Source organism: Schistocerca gregaria, chromosome 1 (assembly GCF_023897955.1).
Source record: "Schistocerca gregaria isolate iqSchGreg1 chromosome 1, iqSchGreg1.2, whole genome shotgun sequence".
Classification (NCBI taxonomy): Eukaryota; Metazoa; Arthropoda; class Insecta; order Orthoptera; family Acrididae; genus Schistocerca; species Schistocerca gregaria.
This window is the reverse complement of record NC_064920.1, coordinates 783691789-783710094: the sequence shown is the minus strand read 5'-3', so window position 1 is coordinate 783710094 and position 18306 is coordinate 783691789. Positions and strand designations below refer to the sequence as shown.

The 18306-nt window shown below is 42.3% G+C and overlaps 1 protein-coding gene across 2 annotated transcripts in view; it reads left to right on the top strand.

Moving 5' to 3' along the window:
• The window catches only part of LOC126269060 (ubiquitin carboxyl-terminal hydrolase 8), a 228810-nt gene that overhangs the window by 40251 nt on the left and 170253 nt on the right, over window positions 1–18306 (top strand). For both annotated transcript variants that reach the window (XM_049973962.1, XM_049973963.1), the window contains exon 3: window positions 11897–12039. In XM_049973962.1, coding sequence (XP_049829919.1) covers window positions 11897–12039 — 143 coding nt within the window. The remainder of the gene's footprint in view (window positions 1–11896; window positions 12040–18306) is intronic.

The following is an 18306-nucleotide window of genomic DNA, read 5'->3' as shown; positions in this document are numbered from 1 at the left end:
TCTGCCTTCTGTCTTTTCCTTTTTGATGCCCATATTCATCTTTACTGTCCCTATAATTGCTAGCTTGGATATGTTTCTCTTCTGTTTTACATTAGTTTCAAACAATGGAAAATCCAGGATGGAAAGCAACTATGGAAAGGATAGATTGTTCCTCACCACATAGATGATGAAGTTTTTGGAACATTGTCCATAGGAAAACAGTGATTGCTGAAATTATATTAAAATTATTTCAGTAAAACAGTCTAGATCACATGTAAGTTGTATATATTGTTGCGGCCACATGTAGTAAGCATTGCTTCACGCAGTGGAGAATTGCAAAACAGAGGCACGCCGGCGACTGAGGCATTGCGAAGTTGGAAGGAACAGGTAGCCTTGCTGACAGCAGCAGTCTATCAACGGACTGACACAAGGACACATACAGACTGAGTGCCGAGCAAAGCATGGAGAGTGCTGAGTAAGGGGAAGTGAGGTCAGCTCGCTAAGTTATGCTGCAATATACTGCGGGAGTAATAACAAAAAGCTACCACCGAGAGTAAAAAAGTCCTCCTGCCGAATATAAATATTGGAGTGCAGGCAGCAACAGATAGAAGCCATTAGGAAGCAGTTCGGATCTGAGGACGGACGTGGTCTGTGTGCGAATGTTCAGTCTTCGTAGGTGACGATTCCGGAAGTCTGTTCCAGCTAGCAGGAGTCATCCGTTCACCGCCAGATGTCAACTTCAGCTCTGGTGGTCGGCCCGAGTTCGGTCGGCACCATGGCTGATTGAATACAGCGACAACTTCCAGCAGGACCAGCCGCAGCGTGGTCTTGGTCACAGGCACTGCCGGGGACTGACGCCCGGACTTCACGGCAATCCAGCCCCACGGCGCGTGGTCCGTCCATGACGGGACCTCGCGGACATCGCAACTGATGGCTTCCCAGCCGCCGGTGCAGCAGGCGTCAGCAGCTGACTTCATGGTGACGCGGCTCCGTGGGCGTGCCATACTGGGGCGCCGAGCGGCGACGAGTTCATCTCAACCAAAGGGCATCCTGGCTTCAGCGGAGAGTACACAGTAGCAGCCAGGCGGAGGGATCCGAAGGGCTGGGCAGTGACGACGGGGGAGAAATTGTAAAGAAAGTTCAATAAATAATTGTAAAACTCCACACCATCTCAGTCTTTGGTGCAGCCACTGTGCTGCTAACAAGCAGTACAGAAGTTATAATAAGTAGTGTCAGGGGCACCCACACCATGACTTTGACGAGCACTGTGCGTAGCAACCGATAAACACTGAATAGGGTGAGTTCAGAAACTGCCTTCTCTCTATGTTTTCTGTGTAGCTAGACATGTTGTGGGTAACGTTAAGGGATGTGAGAGTGTCATTTGAAAGGCCTAGCAGCTCTGTAGACTTATCACAGTTTTGTGGGAATGATAGTCACATTAACTTAGTACCATCTAAATGTGTGCTGTGTGGATTAACAGGCCACTTTGCTCCTTGCGATAAATTTGTACCAAGCACTTGTGATGTGTGTGGCTTCTATGGTCATGTAACGGGACAGTGTGGTAAGTCTAGATGGCTTGCCATTAGACATGCTAGGAATTAACGTGCTTCTCAGTAATACAATTTCATTTTTGTGAGGTAAGGTATACCACACGGAAAATGCCAGAGACACGTGCAACCAGGACAAGTGACACTGTAGTCGCATTGACAGAGCAAGTTAAGAAACTGATTGAAGAAAATAAATTTGTAAAAGCAGCACATGCAGAGGATGGAGCAACAATTGTTGCAAAATACTCAGTCAGGCTCAGGAAGCGATATTGTAGAATGCAAGGGTACGGTCTTTTCCGGTGTGGCAGATTGTTCAGCAGCTAATTTGATACCTTCCTTCTCGGGTAAAACATCAGAGGATGTGAATGTTTTCATTGGTTACGTACGTAGTACGACTAGACTGTGTGGCTGGTCAGATTGCGTCACCTACTAACCGTAACATCGCCAAGACTTATGTGGCATACCATGAAGGGTTAAAGGATACTACTACGTTCACAGAGTTGGCTGAGGGATTATTGCGAAGGTTTAGGAAACAAAACAGTGCCAGATTTTTTAGAGAAAAATTGGGGAGGATGATGCAAAAAATGGGTGAAACGGTAGAAGAATTTTCAGACAGAATTAGGAGAACGAATGCGCAGACGTATGAGTTAATGCAAGATGCGAGTGCAAATGAAGTTCTGTTGAAAGAAGCAGAGAATAGAGCTTTAGATGCATTTTTGCGAGGAGTCTTGCCGGATTTTTCACGCCGGATACGGATGGAAAGTCCAAGTGACTTAGCAACAACATTGTGCGTAGTTACACATTTGGAGGAAGTGGATAGCGCCACTAGAAGTCACAATGACAAGAAAAATTTTTTGTCTTCCAAAGAGTGTTACCGTTGTGGGAAGCAAGGTCATTTTAAGGGACAATGTCGGGAACCACAGTGTTTCGGTTGTTGGAAAATAGGGTATAAGGCACAGCAGTGTAAAGCCAAGAAATGGGTTAATGATACAGCAGGTAAAAAACTGTTAAACCAAAAAGGGAGTGTTCCTGCTGTTGGGAAGCATTCCCAGTAAAAAGAGGTACTCAGAGAGTGCACGAAGAGGTGGATTGTAGTTTGATGGTTTGGATAAAAGATAAGTGTTGAAGAGTTTTTGTGGGTACTGGAGCGCACGTATCAGTTATCAGTGTGGACCTCGGGGGCAGGAAAGGATTGGAAGTCCTGAGATACAGATTGCGCGCAGTAGGTGATAAAAAATTAGATGCACTAGGGACAGCACAGCTCAAGTTTAAAAGAGGGAACGTGTGGTTCCGGGAGCAATGGAGGCATTGTCAACTGTGGGACAGGGATTTTCAGCGATACTTGGGTTGGACTTTCTGATTAAACATCACATCAAAATTGACCTTTAGCAACATGCGCTGGAACTTGATGGGAATTTGTTCTCAATGGGTACAGCCGTTGCAAATGTTTCAGAGTTCAAGGTGCGCTGATAGCTAAGGTGATACCAACTAAACTGCGTACAAGTGCATTAAAGGTGATTTCGTGTGACAAAGTACGAACAGGTACACGGAAGTTGATCTGGGTATCAGTGGATGTCGATGTGTCACGGCAGGGATTATTCTTGGTAGAGCCACTACCGAGTAATGAGGTTTTCGACGAAAAGCATTGCTTTATACGTAGGAGTGTATCATGGGTAACAGACATAAACGGGCAGTTTATGGTTCCGGTGAGTTTAGATAACTTCGGGCAGGATGATGTCGATCTGCCGAAGAGATTAGTAATAGCCACAGTAGAGTTAATGGATGAAGAGGACATTGATAGTTCGAGGCTAGACTATGATGTAAAGCAAATCGTCAGCATGTCTGCACTTTGTGACAAGGTAAATCATTTGAGAGGAAATGATCATTCGGGTATGGAAGCATTATTACAAAAGTATAAAGCATTGTCTGAAGCACAGGGTACATTACCTGCTACGCCGATGACACAGCATCGTATTCCGACAGGGAATCACACTCCGGTGTATTGTAAGCCATACAGACTACTGCAACAATTACAACCAGTAGTAGAGCAATTAATAGAGCAACAACTGGAAGATGGGATAATCCAGCACAGTAATAGTCCTTGGTCTAGCAGTGTGGTCCTAGTTCCGAAGAAGACATTAGACAGGTCGAAAAAATTTCGCTTTTGTTGCGATTAGACATTTGAATGAACGGATAGTGGCGGACGTATATCCGATTCCGAATATCACAGAAATGTTAGACAACCTAGGGCAGTGTGAATTTTTCTCCACTGTGGATTTGCGAAGCGGTTATCACCAGATTGAAGTATGTCCGGAGAACAGGCCAAAAACAGCATTTATGACGTGTTGTGGCCACTTCGAGTATAAAAGAATGCCGTTTGGACTAAAAAACACTCCAGCAACATTTCAGAGGTTGTTGGATGGAGTCTTTCATGGGTTGAAACCGAAAAAATGCATGGTGTATCTGGATGACATTATAGTTTTTTGAAGAGATATAGAGTAGCTTGTGGAACGGTTAGAGGTGGTGCTTAAAAGATTAGAGGCAACACAGCTAACATTAAATTTGGACAAACGCCATTTCGCGCAAGCGCAAGTAAATTATCCCGGGGAATGTTATCAGTCGGGATGGGGTACGAACAGATCCTCATCTCACTTCTGCAGTACGAGATTTTCCGGTTCCACAAATGGTTAAACAACTGCAATCGTATATTGTTCTTGTGAGCTATTATCGAAAATTCATACAGGGGTTCACAGAAATAGGGAGGCCACTTACTAAGTTGCTAAGAAAAGGTGTTACCTTCCAGTGGATGTCATAGTGCGAGAAAGCATTTCAAGAGTTTAAACGGATAGTGACATCAGATCCAATATTGAAGTTTCCAGACTTTTTGAAGGAGTTTATACCACAATGTGACGCATCTAATCACACTCATGGGGTTGTACTTGGGCAAGAAACTGATGGCAAAGAACATCCAATTGCGTTCGTGTCTCGTTAACTTAACAAGGTGGAACAAAATTACTCCATGACGGAGAAGGAATTGGTTGCGGTAATATACGGGATTTCGTACTTTCAATGTTATCTGTACAGTAGAAGTTTTGAGGTTGTGATGGATCATTCAGCACTGAAATGGTTATTAGGTCTGAAAGACCCAGTGAGTAGGGTAGTGAGATGCGCGCTGAAACTCGGTGAGTTCGATTATGAGGTAATACACAAGCCAGGTGTGAAACATGCCAATGCTGACACATTGAGCAGGAAAGTGGCAGTATTACAAGTAACAGGGGTGATGGGAGAGGAGTGGAAAAGGGCACAAGCCATGGATAGTGTTCAGGACATGGTGGGAGAAGAGCTACGGATAGGCGGATAGCGGAGAAGTTTAGGTGGAGAACACGATGTCAAGACGTGGACGATTATGTCAGGAATTGTGTGCCATGCGCACGGCGTGCGAACTTGAGCCATAAAAAGATTCAGCTTCAAAGATTACCAAAGGCAGACAGATATTTCCAACAAATATGAATTGATGTATTAGGCCCATTTAATAGGAGTGCAGCAGGGAATAAGTGTGTGTTAACAGTGATTGACCACTTTTGTAGGTAATTAGACATGGTCGCATTACCAGATCAGAAAGCAAGTACGGTGGCACAAGCTTTAGTTAATAATTGGTTCCTCAGATATGGGATACCTCAGTCCTTAATCTCAGATCAAGGTACTAATTTCACGTCTGATCTGATGAAGCAACTGTGTAAGTTACTGAAGGTAAAGAAACTACGGACTAGTCCATCCCATCCACAAGCAAATGGACGAACGGATAGAGTGCATCGCACGATCGCTAAGATGTTGAGTCACTACATAAATAGTCAACACACTGACTGGGATGTCTAATTGTAATTTGTAACCAATGCATATAATAGTAAGGTACATACGTCGACAGGATTGTCGTCGTACGAAGTGGTGTATGGGCGGAAGATGCCATCACCTTTTGACATGCTTTGTCCAAGGCTGGGATTGGAGGGTGAGCATGTAAGGCAATTTGCGAAAACTATTATGGAACTATGGCAGAGAGTTGTACGAGCTAACACGAAAGCATTGGAATGACAGGAACGAATGGGAGGTACAACGAGGAAGTTGCCACAGTACAGAGTAGGCCAATGGGTGCTACTAGCTAATCCGTATGTTCCAAAAGGGAGAACCAAGTAGTTCACAAACAAGTGGTGGTGGTGGTGGTGGTTGTTGAGATGTTTAAGGGGGACTAAACAGCTAAGGTCATCAGTCCCCCACACAAACAAGTTCCAAGGACTGTACCAGGTTGTGGAAATGACATCATCTGTCAGTGTAAAATTACAATTGCCTACCAAGATAATGGTGGTTCACGTTAGTAGAGTTAAGCCGTTCCAGGGGGTAGTAGATCAGGGTATATGTACTACTTCTTCTGGCAGAAAGTGGAAAGAACCGCCAGAAGCAGACAGTAAACTGGGTATTAAGTACAAGTTGCATTCGAGGGATGTGTAGTTAGCAGTAATTATCATGTGTGTGTTATTTTTGTGCACAGACTAGGGTTATTTTATTGGTATTAAGGGGTAGTGATGGGAGTTTTTTCCTTCTCTCTCCATTCTGTAGGTGACACAGGATGGGGTACAAGTGGATAGTATGGGGCGTAGTCCTCAGGCAGCTGACACAAGCTGGTCAGGTACAGGATATGCCGTTGCGAAGTGGGGTGTTGTTTGGGAAACAAACGGATGTGGTCCTCACGAGTCACGAATGGACGCTTCGGCTGGCACTCAGCATCCTGCAGGCAAGGAACGAGATGCGGCAGCTACAGGAGGTGGTATCGAGTGTGGAAACGCTTGCATCTAAGAACAGAATATTACGGGACATGCAAGAAGAGTACGAGGCTTTGGATAGGTCATGTAAGGAAATAAGGGAACAATTGCGCCAAGTCGTAAGCATGATTCCAGGGAGGAGAAAGAGAGTAAAGAGGGGGTTGGTTGAATGCAGGTGGGAAGTTACTGAAAACAATTTTTGGAACAGCAGATAGAGACGATATTGAAGGTTTGAACAATCCTTTAACAGTTATTCGTGACAGGGAGGAAAGCATAGGGAAGTTAGTGGTTATACCACAACAGAGATACGGGGATTAGGTACAGAGTTGTTGAATGTGACATGCGTTGTGCGTGGGATGGCTACAGGGTTATGAACATATATAGAACAAACACAGAAATGATTGAATACGGATCTGGAACAGGTACAAGCGTGATTGGATATAGTGGAAAGGAAGCTGGAAATGGCTAAATTGCTGCGGGAACTGGTTAACAGCATTGGTGATGCATGAGTGAGGATGGAGGAATTGCAAGAGGCAGTACATCACGCATTGCATGGGCAGGTGAGTGTGATGTTGATGTCACCAGAAAAATTCAGACGGAGTCTGAAGCAGGCAGAGGGAGAGTTTTCGGAAGGGTAGAGCATGTAGTGCTGATAATTGAAGTGAGTTTGTCACTTTTTTATCATATGTCTAGGATTAAGGTAACAACGGATCTAGTTAAGATGTATATAGAGATTAGATTTCCAGTAACTAGTGTGGGGAGACAGTATCACTGTTACACAGTGCATCCTTATGTGGTCAGATGGGAGTGCATGGGGAAGGGCGTACAGTTCAGGACAGAGGAGATTTTATTAATTTCTAAGGAGGGGGATAGTCGTGCTACTGTGTCCAGTTTAGAGTTGAGTAGGTGTCTAATGGAGTCAGTTGCCATTTGTCCATCATGGGTTGTTTTCACGGGCAAGAGATCGTGTCAGATCCAGTTATTTAGGGCAGAAGCAGAAGCTTCGGAGTGTCGGAGAATAATAGTGAAGCCTACGCCACATTTTCAGCAGGTTGGGAGGCATTGGTTGTATTCAGTATTTGCTACAGAGAGGATATCAGCCAAGTGTTATGACAATGGGAACTGGACAGCAACCATGGAGATGGAATTACGGGACAGTGGTTTGCTAATCAACAGGGCAAATTGTGAAATAGTAGGGGATCGTTTCAGCTTTCCAGAGACAGTCACGGGAGTCACCAAGGTTACAGATACTCATCTGATGTTGTACTGGCCAGATGTGTCATTCAGCATCACTCCAGGAGAAAATTTGACGTATATTAAAACCACCTTGGATGCTAAACTTTTGCAAACGATAGATAAACTAGTAGATTCGGAGAAAGGTCAAATTTCAATGCAGCAATTATTAAGGCGTGTGGAAGAGTACGGTACCAGGCGGAATCGTAAAATAGTGACCATTGGTATTTCAACCAGTACTATTACTGTGTTGATTGTATTTATTGGTGTGTTGTATGTCTTATTAAAATGGAGGATTCAGCGTGTTAATCCAAGACCGCTCCATGAGATTCCTGTAGAATGGATTACCAGTAGGGCATGAGTCAGGGCAACCTGGATGTGTATAGGGAAGAAGTAGAATATAGGATAGAACTAGAGTTAACGTATTGGGTAAATTTGGGGACGAAATTAATTTTTAGGAGGAGGCAGTGTTGGGGCCACATGTAGTAAGCGTTGCTTCACGGAGTGGAGAATGGCAAAACAGAGGCATGCCAGCGACCAAGGCGTTGCAAAGTAGGCTGGCACAGATAGCCTTGCTGACAGCAGCACACAGACCGAGCGCCGAGCGAAGCCTGGAGAGTGCTGAGTAAGGGGAAGTGAGGCCAGCACGCTAAGTTTTGCTGCAATATACTGCGGGAGTAATAACAAAAAGCTACCACCGAGGGTAAAAAATGTCCTCCTGCCGGATATAAATAGTGGAGCGCAGGCAGCAACAGACAGAAGCCATTAGGAAGCAGTTCAGATCTGAGGATGGATGTGGTCTGTGTCTGAATTTTCAATCTTTGTAGGTGATGATTCCGGAAGTCTGTTCCAGCTCACAGGAGTCATCCGTTCGCTGCCAGATGTCAACTTCAGCTCTGGAGGTCGGCCCGAGTTCGGTTGTCACCATGGCTGACTAACTACAGCGAGAACTTCCCGTCCATGACGGGACCTCGCGGACATCGTGACTGACGGCTTCCCAGCCGCCGGTGCAGCAGGCATCAGCAGCTGACCTCACAGCGACACAGTTCCGTGGGTGTGCCGTACTGGGGCGCCAAGTGACGACGAGTTCATCTCAACTACAGGGCATCCTGGCTTCAGCAGAGCACTGCTGGCCTGAGGTTCCTGAGTGTGATCAGCGGTGCACGTTGCACGCATTGTCGGAGAATCTAAACAGCAGCAGCCAGGCGGAGAGATCCGCAGGGCTGGGCAGCGACGACAGGGGAGAAGTTGTAAAGAAAGTTCAATAAATAATTGTAAAACTCCACGCTGTCTCAGTCTTTGGTGCAGTCATTGTGTCTGCTGCCAACAAGTGGTGCAGAAGTTGTAAGAATATTTTGTTTCATGACTTGTTTCGGTCTTTTATCAAACTGTCATCACACGATTTTTTACTCTGTACACAAGATTATTACATATTGGAAGTGGTTGAGGAATGAATAATGACTCTGTAAACAAGAGTATTACATATTGTAAGTGGTTGAGGAGTGAATACAATCTTAGAACTAAAATAACATAAAATAAATTGATGGTATTCCTTTTGTCACAGTAGGGACTGTTGGCATGGAGCAGGCGGTTCTGGGGGCGTGTGGAACACTGCTGGCAATGAGTAGTGCTCAGTTACATCTACGTCTACATCTACTTCTACATCCATACTCCACAAGCCACCTGACTGTGTGTGGCGGAGGGTACCTTGGGTACCTCTATCGGTTTTCCCTGCTCTTCCAGTCTCGTATTGTTCGTGGAAAGAAGGATTGTCGGTATGCCTCTGTGTGGGCTCTAATCTCTCTGATTTTATCCTCATGGTCTCTTCGCGAGGTATACGTAGGAGGGTGCAGTATACTGCTTGACTCCTCGGTGAAGATATGTTCTCGAAACTTCAACAAAAGCCCGTACCGAGCTACTGAGCGTATCTCCTGCAGAGTCTTCCACTGGAGTTTATCTATCATCTCCTTAAAGCTTTTTCGATTACTAAATGATCCTGTAACGAAGCGCGCTGCTCTCTGTTGGATCTTCCCTATCTCTTCTATCTACCCTATCTGGTAAGGATCCCACACTGCTGAGCAGTATTCAAGCAGTGGGCGAACAAGCGTACTGTAACCTACTTCCTTTGTTTTCGGATTGCATTTCCTTAGGATTCTTCCAATGAATCTCAGTCTGGCATCTGCCTTATCGACGATCAACTTTATATGATCATTCCATTTTAAATCACTCCTAATGCTTACTCCTAGATAATTTATGGAATTAACTGCTTCCAGTTGCTGACCTGCTATATTGTAGCTAAATGGTAAGGGATCTTTCTTTCTATGTATTCACAGCACATTACACTTGTCTACATTGAGATTCAATTTCCCTGCACCATGCATCAATTCGCTGCAGATCCTCTTGCATTTCAGTACAATTTTCCATTGTTACAACCTCTTAATATACCACAGCATCATCCGCAAAAAGCCTTGGTGAACTTCCTATGTCATCCACGAGGTTATTTATGTATATTGTGAATAGCAACGGTCCTACGACACTCCCCTGCGGCCAGTGGCCACTGCACTGTGGGTCAACTTAGTTTTTGCTTACAATACAGATGTTTGGATCTGTAGTATGTGAATGAAGTTCAGGTATGCCAATCAAGGAAAAATAACTCTTTGTATTGTATGAAGAATGATGATGAACATATCACGAACTGCAATGAAAGTAATTTACGTTTATTGTTATGTTATGTATGTGGGTAGAGTGTACTATGAAGGTGGCTTACACTGATCTCTTCCTCATTAACAATTGTAACTGTCTACATTTCACTGAGAAATGTGTATGATCCTATCGACAACACACGAGGAAGGTTACTCCCATAAGTAGATGTGATTTATTGTATTCTGGTTGGGGGAAGATGGTGATAGACTGATATAATGTAAACTTTCATTCATGCAAGGTTTGTAAGCCTCAACTGTATTTATTTGGTGATATGAACATAAGCAAGTCCATGTTAATTGAGAAACTTACTTGGCAGCAACAGTTTGCATATAATCTCTCAGGTTTTCTCAGCACAGTTGATAAATTGTGTGCATCTAGGTGCTCTGCTGAGTTGTTGCTTCCATCTGTGCCCAATATTTTGATGACCGACCAGCTTTCTTCAGGTGCTACGAGTTTAGTGATTTTTTTTTTTGCATGTCGTCCTCTGTCTCAATCTTAACCTCTTGACTGCGTCACCCATTCAGTTTTATGATCTTGAATACTCACTCTTGTGGAACACTGTTGGTAGCTGCTGCAATTCATTGGCAATGCTCACCTTGTCTGAAAGTTGTCAAGCTCTGTGGATCAGAGTCTTTAGCACTGAATTTCTTTGTGGTTAATGGTATATGGCATGTCTTACATGGAGCAGTCTATCAGGTCAGTTGAGGAGATGCGCAAGAGCATCAGTGACATGTTTGACTAAAACAATCAAGCAACTCCACTGTTGCTAAGAACTGCCTTGAATGTAATCATGAAATAATGATGTCAGAAAACATAATGAACTGGGACGGCAGTTTCGATTTAAATTACTCTTGGTGTAGCACTCATTTTATTAAAGTATCGCTGGCCATCACATCCACTAGAAGTGAAAAATGCTGAGAAAATTTGTGTTTCATGGAATATCAGTGGGTGTGAGCCCTGAAAAACGAAAGGGCATCAAATGGCATAGTGGGTGTCAGCAGTCTTAAGTCAACTATAAATAGCAGCACGAGACCAACCATAGTTCATAGTCTGATTGGAGTCCAGGCAATGAACACACACAGCAGCAAAACTTGCAGCACCTGAAGAAGATGAGTGGGTCAGTCGTCAAAATAATGTACGTTGGAAACAACAATTCAGCAGACTACTTGGAAGAGTCACATTAATTTATGTGTATGCCATATTGTAGTGAATTTAGTTGTGGAGGTCATGTTAGTCAGGTATGCAAGGTTATCTTGTTTGATGAGTTGTCCAGAACAAATGGGGACAGAATTCGTAATTACTGAAATGTAGTTAGGGCCGTTACCATTAATCTAAAGAGCAAACCCAGTTGAAATATTGTACATTGTGGGCTTGTCACACAAGATATATACAGGCAATGAAGGCGTAGCCCCTGGAGATGACAGTGGCCGTGTGTGTACGAGTTGCGATTGTGTGCAAGCTGTCTACTTCTGATGAAGGACTTCTCCAAAAACTGAAAATTTTTAGCATTCTTTTTTGCTGTGGTTGTCTTATTCAAAGCCCCCTTTATCCTTTCCATATTGTTGTTTTAGTTTCAGACATTCATAACTTTTTTTAAATGCTCTTTTCTTCTTTTAAAAGCTACAAGGCTCTACAAGACCAAGAAAAGCAACGTATTGTGCCAAAGGCTGAAGAAAAAGGCTCATCAGATGAATTACAAAAGGAAGTTCCAAAAATTAATGAGCCTAAAAAGAAGGAAGAACCATTTTATAATGGCTTACCAGGTGCCGTATGTTTTTCTGTCCATCCATCCCTTACCTTTCATGACCTTGAAAATGTTTTATTTATACTATATTTACATTTAATTATTAACAGTAAAACTGGTTGGAAATTCCTTCTTGGAATATATATAATTTAAGGAGTAATGGGAACAACTTACTGAAGAGCTCATAAGCACATAAACAGGACTGAGAATGTTGCTAGTGCCTGAACATGCCTTTCGAAGCTATAGAGTGCATGTGCACGCACTCTCACTCGCGTGCACGCCTGCGTACACACACACACACACACACACACACACACACACACACACACATACACACACACACACAAACAAACAAACAAAAATCCTGTATAACTATATTGTCACATTCTGCTTGATTTCAGTGCAAGAAACAATGTATTCACGTGGTACAGTGTGTAGCCATGATGGTGTATGTGAACTACGAGGGTTGACTGAATAGTAATGCTTCCACCTTCGTAACTCTTCAACAGTTGGCAGCATTGGTATGCGGCTGGTACTGGCTTGTTCCGTAGCCTCTTCTCTACAGCTCCAGTTGGCGAGAGGCCTTAGCACTGAATGGCTGCGTTGTTACAGAGAAAAAGTATGGAAACCCGCGCAGATAGTCGGTCAGTACGATTTAATCAACGAGCAGTCATTGAATTCTTGACATCATAAGGTGTCACCCCAAAGGAGATTCATCAGAGAATGAAAGCAGTCTATGGTGATTGTGTTGATGTGAGTAGTACTGTGCATCGTAGGGCGAGTAAGTCTAAAGATGTTGGGGATGGGAGGAGGGGGGGGGGGGGGGGGAGACATCTGACCCGCATGACAAACAAAGAGATAGACATCCTGTGACAGCAACCGCAGTGTTTCACAAGCAAAATGTTGACAGATTGATTTAGGATGATCGTCATATCACTCGGAGAGCAATTGAAAGCACAATCGGCATTTCACAAGAACATGTGGATCACATTATTGCTTTGCTTGGCTGGCGGAAGATCCGTGCACGATGGGTACACTGGATGCTCTCTCCTGAAGTGAAAGTGCACAGGCTTGAAATTTGCCAGGAACTCCTCTCATGTTACGATAATGAAGATGCCCAGTACTCACATCAACAAAATTACCATAAATTGCTTTCATTCTCTGATGAATCTCCTTTGGGGTGACACCTTCTGCTGTCAAGAATTCAATGACTGCACATTGCTTAAATCACATTGACCGACCGTTCGCAGAGGGTTCCATACATTACACTGTAATAACACAACCATTCAATGCTAAGGCTGTCCACCAACTGGAGCTGTAGAGAAAAGGCTATGGAACAAGCCAGTACCTGCCACATACCAATGCTGCCAAATGTTGAAGAGGTACGAAGGTGGAGGCGTTACTTTTCAGTCAGCCCTCGTATATACCACTGAGGCTGAAAACTTTCTCAGTTTTGTTAACATTCCTGTTTGTGCTTCAGCTCTCTAGTGAGTTGTTACATATACTCCTTAAATTTATATGAGCTGTTATGCTGTCATTTTTAACTTGTCTCTGACCAAGTGTGTCCTTAGTCAAAACAGAATTATTTTGTTATCTCTCATTGTGATTGTCTTACACTCAAATGTTACCCAAAGCCCATAGTTATGGTTAGTAAGATATTTAATTAGTAAATGTCTTGCAGATGAACAAACAGGTGCTTAATTAAATATGTAATTAAACTGCTGATGCTGATTATCAACTAACAGTTGTGAAAGTCACCTCAGCCTCAATTGAAACCAATCTCTCACTTGTACCTGTCAGTAATACATAAACACTCTATTGTAGTGCTGATAATATGACACATCACACAATACTGCAGAAGTAAGCCCATAAACATTTTATGAAGAATTCTGTGAAGCTATCTGTGAAGAAAAATTGAAATATTCTCTATAAACTGAAAATAGTGATGCAAATAGCCATCTGTGTAACCAAACTTAAAAATGTTCAGTTCCACTAATCACTTATTAACTGTGGAAATAACAGCTTCTGCATCATCATAGTGTTGACCGTTTAAGGCACTTCTTAAGCAAAAATATATGAGATGCTGTCAGTAAATAACGCAGTAAACAATGTAATGTATATTTTTTTTTCTCAGTCAATTTTAGTTTAATGACTTTCGATAGGGGGCAGCACCATACATAGCCTTCATGAATGTCCTCTGTAACGGAGACACATTCCAAGCAGAGAGCTACCAGAAGGCAGAAAACCAGAGCATCTCAGATGCTCATAGGTGCTTGCAGAATGTCTCCGCAGACCTGGTAGTGAACAAGCGCACATTGAGTCGTTGGGTGAGATGTCTTTCATCATTACAACAAGGTTGCACAAACCTGTCCGATCTTCCATATGCTGGCTGGCTGCACAAAGTGACTCCCGCTGTGTTGGAATGTGCAAACAGTGTCATTTGAGGTGACTGGCGGATCACAGTCAAACACCTTGCTGCTCAACTGGACATCTCTGTCGGTTGTGCGATGCATTCGTCCACCATTTGGGGTATTTAATGGTGTATGCCTGTTTCGTTCCTCACCACCTAAGAGAAGACCATAAAGAGCAATAAAAGACTATATGCGTGGAATTACTTGCATGCTACAACGCTGATCGTGACAATTTTTTGTCAAACATCGTCACAGGTAATAAAACCTGGGTTCATAACTTGAAACCAGAAATGAAATGTAAATCTATGGAGTGCTGCCATGAAGTCTCACCTCAAAAGAAAAACTTGAAGTTTATTGTGCTACTCTCAGGAAATTGAAGAACTGACTTCAACGTGGTCTTGTGGGACTCTGAAAGAGTTATTGTGTTTGATGTCCTCCCTAATGGTGCAACAATCATATCTGAAGTGTATTGTACTACTCTCAGGAAATTGAAGAAATGACTTGAGCGTGTTTGTCGCCACAAAAATGCAAATGAACTTCCCTTTCTCCATGACGATGCAGGGCCTCACAGAAGTCTGCACCTGTGAGGAGAATTCACAAAACCTCATTGGACTGTTCTTCCTCATCCTCCCTACAGTCCGGATCTCGAACCTTCCATCCGTTTAGCCCGATGAAGGATGCACTGTGCAGTAAGCGGTACATGTGTGATGAGAAGTTATTGATAAAACAGGATATTGGGTACTTATTGAACACGCACTCGTAATAATCTTATATTGTATTGTTAGAGCAGAGAAGCACCATAACAAACATGTATGAAAATCACCATGTGCAGAATTTTGCAGTTTGTGGTGTGTGGGGGGGGGGGCTTGGTACTCAGTTGAGCTGGGAACATGGGATAAATAGTTTTTGGTTTAGGCTGAACCAGCAGCTATTTGTATAGTCATTTGAACATGTCATACTGTAGCTAAATTACAGTACATTAAGCAAGTTTTGAATGACAAACCAGAGTTGACACCCAGGAAAAGTGTGGGAATCAATTATTTAAAGGCTTAACTGTAAACAGTACAGGATTAAAAATCCAGTTCGCAATTATATTTATTGGAGTAAATCTAACCTTCTTCCCTCAACACTTTCAACTTTTAATAGAAATAATTTTATTGTATTAATTGTCTTAGTATATTTTTTAGAATTGATTTTTTATATTATAACTTAATAGTAATGTAAGTGGCTTACGAAATATTAAATTAAACTCGTTAATGTATGAGGCTAATCCAGATAGTAAGGTTACAAGAATTTTTTGAAGTACAAAAAAAGAATTAATTTTAATAAAATTTACATGCATTGTAGTATAGGTCTTGCGTTACTTTTCCACATAATCACCATTTACCTCAATACATTTTGTCATCCATGGGATGAGTTTTTTCATTCATGTGTGATAGGCATCTGCTGCCACCTTTTTCAACCAGTTCTTCATTTCGATTTTCACCTCGTCATCGCCGGAAAAGTGTTTTCCAGGAAGGTGTTCCTTCAATTTAGTGAACAGATGATAGCCACCAGGTGCAAGATAGTGGCTGTGAGAGGGGTGGCTTAAAACATTCCAACCAAAAGAAGTCAGAAACTCTTGTGTTGTATGAGCGATGTACGGATTCACATTGACATGAAGGAGACAGACTCCCGTTGTCAGCATCCTGCAACATTTGTTTTGTATGGCTCTGTGAAGTTTCTTTGTGACCTAACAATATCTTGCAGAACCCCTTTTCTATCCCAAAACACTGTCACCATGATTTTCCTCACTGTTTACTGATTTTTGAATTTTTTGGCTGAGGGACAATGAGTATGGCGTAACTGCATTGATTGTCGTTTGCTCTCTGGAGTATGATGATAAGCCAAAGTTTCATCTCCTGTTATTATAGAGTTGAGAAAAGCCTCACTTTTATTGTCAAAACAATCAAGTAATTTGCGAGTGGCACTGACTCTTGTTTGTTTTGTGTGCTTCAGTAAGCATCTTGGACACCCATCGCACACACAACTAGCGATAATTTAGTTGATTAGTTACAATTTCATGAGAAACAGTTTGTGAAATGTTTGGACCAACTGCATGCAGGTCATCAGATGTCGAACGGTGATCAGAGAGATGATGATCTTCAATTTTCTGCACCACATTGTCATTCACAACAGATGGCTTTCCATTTCTGTCATTGTGACTTTCAATCCTTCCAAAATTGAAATTCTGTATCCATTTTGTCACAAGTTGCTTTGACATTATGTCCTCACCATAAACTGAAACAATTTCATGATGCATCGCAGCAGCGTTCATGCCCGTAGCATTTAGGTAGCAAATTACAGCATGCACTTCACATCTGATGGGAGCCGGAGTGAGAATGCTCATTTCTAACTGTCACCACAACACTAATTGATGAGCTATTGATAGTTGGGAATGCTTGATCCTTCCTCTTGCTTCCCACTACACGGCAGCGGTGCCAACTTCCCCCATGGACATTCAGTGTTGTAGCTACATGCCTTGTAACCTTAGTTTCCAGATAACCCTCACAGATTTAATTTGTTACACCTTTTGTATTGGATGCAAATCCTGTATGGAGTCCTTGGTACGTTCCCTCATGAACTACATCTTGTTGTCATTGGATTATTGTTAGTAGTGTTTTTCCAAATCCAGTGATGAATTGGTTGATAGTAAGTAGGTGAAATTGTTCCTTCTGCAATAGATTTCAATTGGACTGAAATTAACACACAGCTAATGGCACTATTTGTATGTGCAATGTTCAGATTTTACATGCAAAAAAAGTAAAAACAGTCACCCTTAAATAATGCCAGACTGGAGCAAGACTAATGGGACACATTTAGTCCTCCGGTATATTGGACCTTGGTTTAAGATAAATTTTAACTGTTGGAAAAAATATTTGTGTTGCTTGGATTTTAAGTGGAGGGGAAAAAAAATTGTCAGGGAGATTTTTGGTGAACGCCACTTCTACACTGAGATCTTATACGAATTGGTTCAAACTGTGCACAAGGGTAGATAAATGGATAAAGTCAAAACAAAATTTTTTTAACCAATAATATTTCTCCATTGTTGAGATAGGGTGGTTTAAAGTTAATCTAAATGTAACACTTGCACTTGCAAAAAACACATTTTTGTGTTTTTTATGCACACAATTTCTGTGTTTCAGACTTGCACAAATCGGTCCAAATTTTGTAAGAAGGTAGACAGACTGACTCTCTTTGGAATTCTGAAAGTAGCAAGCGAGCGAAAGGCTATTTACAGCTTGTACTGAAACCGGACAGCAGTCACAAGAGTTGAGGGGCATGAAAGGGAAGCACTGGTAGAGAAGGATTCAGAGAGGATTGTAGCCTATCCCTGATGTTATTCTATTTGTGCACTGAACAAACAGTAAAGGAAACCAAAGAAAAATTTGCAGTAGGAATTAAAGTTCAGGGAAAGGAAATAAAAACCTTAAGGTTTTTTGATAATATTGCAAGTCTGTCAGAGACAACAATGGACTTGAAAGAGGAGTTGAACAGAATGGGCATTGCCTTGAAAGGAGGATAGAAGATAACATCAACAAAAACTGAAAAAGGATAATGGAATGTAATCAAATTAAATGAGGTGATGCTAAGGGAATTAGATGAGGAAACGAGTCACTTTAAAGTAAAGTAGTAGATGAGTTTCACTATTTGGGCAGTAAAATAACTGATGATGGTCAAAGTCGGGAGGACATAGAATGTAGACTGGCAATGGCAAGAAAGCAGATATGAAGAAGAGAAATTTGTTAAAATAGAGTATAGATTTAAGTGTTAGGAAGTCTTTTCTGAAAGTATTTTGTGTGTTGCCATGTATGGAAGCGAAACATGGGCAATAA